Here is an 8,027-nt window from a genome sequence, read left to right as displayed (position 1 = left end):
GCTCTCTCATTGCCCCCAAAGTAAGGATGCAGTTGTGCCACACTCCTGCAACCCTGAACTCTAAGGATGGGATCGTCCGTGCTGTGTCCACCTTGCACATGAATCCCGGGAGCCCAGGCCCATCGTTCAGAGCAGAGTTCATTGGATTCATTCACAATGGCATGTGTGGGTTTGTGAACCACAAAACAAGGAAAAGAACTGGCAAAATAATACTCCTCATATGCTGTCACTTGTTTGTTGTGTGTAGATAATGAAATAGTGTTTGTTTTTTAATACATGATTTGGAGCCAGTACTGTACTGACTGATTTTCATATATATATATATATATATATATAATATATATATATATATATATATATATTATATATAATATATATATATATATTTCTGTAACCAGTGTCCTCATATTGCAGAGAAAGGTGTGTTTTACAATTGGAAAAAACTGTGGTATTGTAAGACTTTATTTGTACTGCAAATAGCACTACACAATTTAACCTTCTAAAGGAAAGATAAAATCCATTCCTGGGAGAAATACTCAGTCTTTAAGAAATGTGTGCCTTGTTTCTTGTTTCCCACTCTCCAGTCTGCAAAGGTATCTGGGTTAAGTGGGTCTCTTTTGTTTCCTTCCTCTGTTGAAACTCACTGTGGTGTTATTGCATCCTGGTTCTCTTGCAATGCAGACACGTTAAAAAGTGACTAGAATATACAGGGCAACAAATAACAGGCAAAGCACACATTCACCAGTCATGTGTGCTCCACTAGAGTGGACGATTGCCCTGTTTCTGTCTGGCACCACAATAGAGACAGGTATAAAGAAATGCCATTTAATGCCATTTATGATACGGTGACAAATGAGACTAGCTACGGCAGAGCTAGACTTAGCATGAAACCGTACAGACTAAAAAGCAGTCTTTAGACTACAGTTGTAGTGTACTGTTAAATGTAATGCATCTGGGCAATATGAGAGGGTACCACTTCTTTTATATCAGGCAGACTTAGTTCGTAGTAACGGCAGTAGTAAGGTAACAGTAGAAAAAGGTAATTGAACAAACGTTGGGTATCAACAGTAACTGTCAGTTTGGATGGAACCGAGCTGAGGTTGGACTAAAGATAGAATCAAACCACAATATCCTGAACTTTGAAGATTTGAACCAAGTGTTCTATTCTTACTTCCTCTGTATTGTTTGTACTTGTTTCATTTAAACTCGTTAACACTGACAAATGATGTTTTGCTTGTAGTGTGTCTGCATAACTAAAGGTGACAGTTCACTTTGTCTTTGCCATGTCATCCCGTGAGTGTAAGAGCCTAGTACCTCAGATGAGTAATGTCGAAGAGGGGCTTGAGAGTTTGAAAACTGGGTTCAAACAGAATTAGGTAATTTGGCAGAGTCAGACCTTTACGTGTTGTTGGATAAGGTTTTATATAGGTCTTTATAGCAGTACAAAGTTCTGTCAGTTATTTGGTTGTGTCACAATCTTGATTACCAGCGTGGTGTAAAGGTTTCTGATCGTAATGGAAAAGTTTGTGGTTGTGTAACTCTTTAAAAAAATGAGGGTTGAGCTTTGTCTAGCAGCTGTGACTGACTCTGCTGATTCTAATCACCAACCAATGTTTGTATACACACTCACCAGAGGCAAAAGTAATGTATGATTTGTGACATTCATTTTATATGATCGAACACATCCACTTCTTATTACCTAATCTGATGAACCAGACCGAAGCCAACGGGAATCCAAAAATGAGAATCACGAAATCCGAGACTAGCGCCATCTACTGTTCGTGAAAATACTTCTCAAAGTAGGCTTCGTGTCGGCTTACCTGAGAGTCTGGCCCTTTATAATGCAACAAGTGATCTATAAAGAGTCCTAACTGTTCATCTTTTCAATGCCTAACGTACTCTTAATGTCACTGCGACACATAAATACATATAAAAGCTTTAGATAGAGGTTGTTATGATAGAGGAAAGGCTTAAATCTTAGATTAGGGTACGTTATGCTTTTTAAGATTTTTTTATTATGGAAGGTTTAGAAATGACTGATTTTGTATTTAAATATTAATTACATCGTTTATTTTAGGTGAATTAATAGGGTGCATTTGAATATGCAATATTTGACGGATCATAAATCTGTATGGTTCTTATTAGACACAGGAGTATTCGACATGCTGATACATGATGCAGTATTTAAGCATATTAATTGAACGGCATTTAAAAAAATGTTGGTGGACAAAAGGAGTTTGACTGTTCCATACATTCCCCCTTTCTGCCGACGCCTACACCGCCGCCCTCCGGAGATATATGGTGGTCAGTCGTAACTGTCGTCTCTGTCTTTGACAATTTTCATTTCAGTTTTTGATTTCCGAGAGATGATTGTCTTTGGGTTTGCTTCGCTATAAAACGCATTGTCTTCTCGCTGTTAGAGAAGTGTAAGAGATAGTAATCGAACGTCATTCTGCGCCAGTCTGATGGACCGGTTGCTTTGACTTGATTACAGACTGGACTGTTTGAAGTCAAAGGTGACCGTACAGAACTGAAGCTAAGATATTTCCGACATCTTTGTCCAATATCGCCACAGTTTATCCAGGATTTCGTTATGGCAGCTGTGAATGTGGGTGCGCTCAAGAAAATGTTACCCAAGGTAAGCAATTATTTGCAACACACACCACCCTGTAAATCATTCAGACAACGACTCCTTCCATTGAACATGACAATGTAAATTTTAGCCTTTTATACAAATAGAGCTGTCATTTTGCTTTCGAGTGATGTCAGGCACTGTTTCAGTATACTTCTGTCAAAGCGCGCCACATGAAGTGCCTAAATTGCTCCTAAAGCAAAATGTCAATGTGTTCATTCGGCAAATTTCTGCATGTTCTGGAACACAGGCTTTTTTATAATGAACTTATTTATGGTAAATTTTAATCAGAAACACAGAAAGTCCATATTTTACTGCTTTGTTTTTGTCTTGTGATTGCAGTCCAAAAGCCAAGGATCATAGACGAATGTACCATGCTACCTGTTCGTGTGTCACCATATTTTGACAAAATATTTAATGCTATATACCGGGGAGCCGCAAAGATTAATAAATTGGAATTCACACGCATCACGAAATTCGTTAAAATCTAGTATACGACCGACATTTCATTCCATAAGAAAGCCTTACTTTTGTCTTATAGCTACGATAAAGGGACGAGTTACGACCCACTACGGTTGTCTCGTTTAAGTCCCATACATATTTTTCTAGGACTCCAAGCTATACAGACTTTTTCGGCTTGCTCAACACCATGACCGGGTGAATGAATCTGACACGCCCGATTTCCGATAATGTTTGCCTTAACCATGATGGGGTCAGGGGTCGTTTCTTTGAGGTTTCGCGTTCCTACTCCAAACGTTTTAAATACTTATAGCAGCGTGCGGAATATTAAATTAGATAACCTTACTGTCCCAGAAAGAGGTTATAGTCTAGCTTTCATAGTTTGGACAGGAAGGAGACTGCACCAGTACAAAATCGAATGATGCTGTTCACTCTGTAGGTGCTGAAAAGCACGCCGTGTGAACCCCAACAGAATCTATTTCGAGATTTTATGAGGTCTAACTGCACTTCTGGCACGGAGTGTAGAGGTTTTCTCGTAAAAAGACTATTTTGCGCTTGTACTGTGTCATCACTTCTCGCTGATCATTTGTATGGTCGTGTTACACCGTTGTGTAAAGTGATTACTTATAAATTTTTCGAATGAACCATTCAAAACTGTTCATTTTGTGCAGAGGTACAAGCACAGGGACTTGATTGCGCATGAAATCTCCAATGTGATCTCCGAGTACAAGCACCTTAACCCTGCAGTGCAGCCGTACGGTAAACACGGGAATTCCCATTCTAAGAGATCATTCAGTTAGATGGTTTCATCCTGCAGTGTATCAGGAGGTTAACTTTAATGTGTTGTTCTCTTCCAGTGTTCAATGACGGTACTACTAAACAGGTAATAAGTCTATCAGGAGCGGTTCCGGTGTTCTTCCTAGGTAAGCGTGGGCTCGCGTTTCCTGTTACAGCATGGGCACGCCTAACTGGACGAGAAACTAAAACTGCTAATCGCTGTGCACGAGTTTTTGCCATTACCTCTGAGGCTGTTTTCGTTAGTGTGTGCCTTCGCGAGCGACTGATAGGTTTAAAGACCGCGTTCTGTTCTGATTGCGATGTGAAAAAGAAGACACTGCCAAGTTACACAAAATAAATTAGAAACATTGGGTGAAGTTTTTGTGAGCAGAAAGTCTATTCGTGAGTGTATGTTTTCAGAAATCTACACTGTACGGATTTCAGCATCAGATTAGTTAATTGGGTATTAATGATTTCCCATCACAAGCTGATGCATAAGCAATGGGAGATGAGATGACATAAGTTTGCATGTGTCCATGCATACACTGTTGTTTGAGATTTGTATTTTCTCATTTTTAAAGCTTGGTGAGATTAACAATGTTATTCTGCCATGTATGCTTTTCTCATTGTATTCTATGTAGGAAAGGAATTCAATATTCCTGTGTGTTTGTGGCTCTTGGACAGCTATCCCAAAAACCCACCGATTTGTTTTGTGAAGCCCACCAGTGAAATGATGATCTTGATAGGCCAGTACATTGACGCCAATGGTGAGATCTTCCTCCCCTACCTGAAGGAATGGAGCTATGTGAGTGTGTTCATTTTATTCATTTCTAAGGTTTCTATAGGGTTTCTTTTTCTTTATTCCCTTTCTAAGGTAAACTACAGGATTCTCCGCTCATCAAACTGAAATGTAACACACTGTGCTATCAAATTTTGGGACTTATGTTTTTCTGGAACCACTTTTCAGATGTTCTTATCCAGAGCATTTTGCATTGCTTATATGTCATTTATACAGCTGGATATTTACTAAATCAAACTAGGTGAAGCACTTTGTTCAAAGGTACAACAGCAGTAATCCCCCTGGGAATCCATCCAGCTACCTTGTCTTTACAGTCCCTGCTCCTTAACACAGCACCATGTTGCACTCATATGCTTTGAAAATACAGACGTCCTCCACCATTCACAGCTGCCTCAAGCAAAGAAAAGACCTGGTACTATGACCACTGTCTCAGTCATGGACAAGGTCACTTGCACAGCTTTCACTGCTGTGGCATGCGACTCTGACTCACTTGCCTGCTTTCCTTACATTAAATTAAATGTACTTATCCAGAGTGACTTACATGGGTTATCGATCTTACATTTCATCCATTTATCCAGCTCAAAATTTACCGAGACCGTTTTGGGCTAAATACCTTGTCCAAGAATCCAATAGCAGTGCCATAGCAGCTAGGGCTGCACAATATAGCCATCGCGATGTATCGCACAGCTATTTTAGGGCAATAACAGCTATCTCCGGTATGTGGCGTTAGGTTTTTTCCGTATGTTTTTCAGTGGCTCCGGGTGAGCTGGAAACAGGGAAAGCGGAAACACTACCTTTAAATCTATCATTACTTTCTGCCTGTTCCCCTTTATCCTCCTTGATTAACAATAAAACAAATAATTCACAGAATAATTGACACCAATCGTAAATAAATGATTATGCTCGCGAAACAGCGCAGATTGTCTGTAGTTTGTGTGCTTGCGAAAGCGACGACGTGAGATTGTAGGCGATAATTAACAAGGATGGCATTTATCGATTTAAATTACTTTAAATGCTCAAAATAACAAGGATGGCAATTTGAATAATTAAGTGGCAAGTAATCCCAAAGCTTTCTCTTAAGTGTTTCAAATTATAGCTTTCTTGTGTTAAAAAAATTAAAATTACAAAACGGAGCTAGATTTAGTTAAATCGATTTAAATAACCGAGAATAAACTTTCAGGTTAGGTTGAGTGCAATGAACAATAACGTTTAGAACACAGACCTCACAAAAGCAGTGATGTGTCATGAGCATTTAACGTCATTTACATCGATAAGTGCCATCCTTGTTAATAAAACAATTTCACGTTGTAGCTTTCGCAAGCACACAAACTACAGACAATCTGCGCTGTTTCGCGAGCATAATCATTTATTTACGATTGGCGTCAATTATTCTGTGAATTATTTGTTTTAGTGTTAATCAAGGAGGATAAAGGGGAACAGGTTGAAAATAATGATAGATTTAAAGGGAATGTTTCCGCTTCACCTGTTTCCAGCTCCCCCGGGGGAAAAACCTAACGCCACATACCCGAGATGTTATTGCGCTAAAAATAGCTGTGCGATACATCGCGATGGCTATATCGTGCAGCCCTAACAGCATCCTAACAGAAAATTGAACTGCCAACCTTTGGATTACAAGCCATGTTCCTTTCCACTACACCTGCTGTTTTCACCCCCAGCCCCAGTCCGACTTGTATGGACTGATCCAGGTGATGACAGTGGTGTTTGGCGAGGAGCCCCCAGTATGTGTTTGCCCCCCAACACAGACTGCCCCTACTGCCGCACCATTGAACCGTAAGTAACTATCCCTCATAAGCTGGTGGAGCTGAGCTAACTCCTAAAATAAAGTCTCAGCCATACACGGGAGCACTGATGAAACACAGGAGGGCATAGATACGATCTGAAAAGGTGCTGTCATACCTGTGCTATGTCATCAGGAAGGTGAACCGTGTAACTATGTCATGAAGGCAACTTCTGTCCATGTCCAGGCACCATACAATCAAGTTTTACCAATAAGTACTTTTGAGCAGTGACAGTCAGGAAAAAATACCCATGAATTAATCATTACTATTGGATGGGGTCTTTCACATGGTTTTTGTCAGATTTGTACAAAGCACTGAAACAAATTTCCCACCATACCAATCTTCTTGACTTAATTTTGCCTTCACGTTTTCAGAGGAGTCTCAGCGATGTCCACACCCAGAGTCTTGGAGACTGACAGAAGTTAACTCATCCCTTGATGAGGACCCATACTTCACTTTGAAAGCAGGGGATGAGCAGCCATTTTCCTCACAGAATGAATCCCATTGTTAGCTGCTGTTCCTACCAGAATAACTTCCTTCATTGCTGAGGACCCATAAGACAAGTGCCCCCACAGCCAACTGGGTCAAATAATTTTTAGGTGCAATCAATGGAATGCAAACCAGTTTCCTCTGCATGTCCCTGCTGTGTGATGAGATTGCAGACACAGCCACGCAGAGGAAACTGGTTCTCTGGGCTCGTGTTATCAGCACCGGCAAGGATGAACCCAAGGCAGAAACCCTGTACCTCACAGATCTATACTTGGATTGCAGCAGTAGTGAAAACATTGCAAAGGCCATAAGGGAACATGTTATGGGGAGAGGAGGGGACATGAAGAAGGTGATGGGGCTGGGTACGGACGGGGGTCTGGTGATGATCGGGCAGGCGGAAGGAGTGACAGCCCTCATGATGAGAGAGAGCCCACATCTTCTCAGTGTCCACTGCCTCAGTCACACCGTCATCCTGATTGCCAGCCAGGTGGCTGAAGGCATTTCAGCCCTCTCCAATTACCAGAAAATGCTGGCTGATTTCTTTTTCTACCTTAAGCAGAGTGTGACAGAGATCCAGGCACCAAGAGAGGTGCTGGCTGTGCTGGATCTGCCGATCTTCAAGGCAAAAGAAATACATGATGGCTAGCTCTCATTTGTCAAGTACTGAAACGGTCTAATTTCACTATTTTCACAATTATTGTTTTCTTCCATAAATTGAGACATTATTAGTTCATTATATAAATGAGTTGAGAGGCTTCCATTAAATATAAACACATATAAAATCCTATGCATATGAACAGGTTATAATCATGGTTAAGTAAGTCTTACATTAATCACTTAATTATTCTTATGCCGTTATGTAGTTTGGGATACTTAATATACATGCTCACGCACATTCAAACAAAGTATGTAAGTTGCTGAATGTTTAAGTCGAATTTAAGTCATTTAAGATGAATTCAAAATATCCTGTAGAAATGCATTTAAAAGAATTGTTACTTTCACTGAACCATGATTATTTTCTTGTCTGATTAAATTCTTGTCTGATTTAATCACCTTTAATAATACATTTCAA

At 40.1% G+C, this 8,027-nt stretch overlaps 1 protein-coding gene across 1 annotated transcript; it reads left to right on the top strand.

Annotated features, from left to right (window-relative positions):
* The first annotated feature begins 2,593 nt into the window (after positions 1 to 2,593).
* zgc:123278 (uncharacterized protein LOC641569 homolog) lies at positions 2,594 to 7,031 on the top strand. Its single transcript, XM_036534671.1, has 6 exons — positions 2,594 to 2,638; positions 3,763 to 3,850; positions 3,949 to 4,014; positions 4,510 to 4,673; positions 6,344 to 6,458; positions 6,841 to 7,031. Exons 1-6 carry the CDS (start codon positions 2,594 to 2,596, stop codon positions 6,975 to 6,977), a joined length of 615 nt encoding a protein of 204 aa, XP_036390564.1. The 3' UTR covers positions 6,978 to 7,031.
* Positions 7,032 to 8,027: the final 996 nt, after the last annotated feature.

The sequence above is a fragment of the Megalops cyprinoides genome, chromosome 8 (assembly GCF_013368585.1).
Source record: "Megalops cyprinoides isolate fMegCyp1 chromosome 8, fMegCyp1.pri, whole genome shotgun sequence".
NCBI lineage: Eukaryota > Metazoa > Chordata > Actinopteri > Elopiformes > Megalopidae > Megalops > Megalops cyprinoides.
The sequence above is the reverse complement of the archived record's forward strand: the minus strand, read 5'-3'. Positions and strand labels throughout refer to the sequence as shown.

What these genes read in the sequence shown, in the direction of transcription:
- zgc:123278 (XM_036534671.1), top strand. Translation starts at nt 2,594, where the DNA reads ATGGCAGCTGTGAATGTGGGTGCGCTCAAGAAAATGTTACCCAAG. An exon ending in TCAAGAAAATGTTACCCAAG is followed by an intron (nt 2,639 to 3,762) that starts GTAAGCAATTAT and finishes CATTTTGTGCAG; the next exon opens with AGGTACAAGCACAGGGACTT. An exon ending in TACTGCCGCACCATTGAACC is followed by an intron (nt 6,459 to 6,840) that starts GTAAGTAACTAT and finishes TCACGTTTTCAG; the next exon opens with AGGAGTCTCAGCGATGTCCA.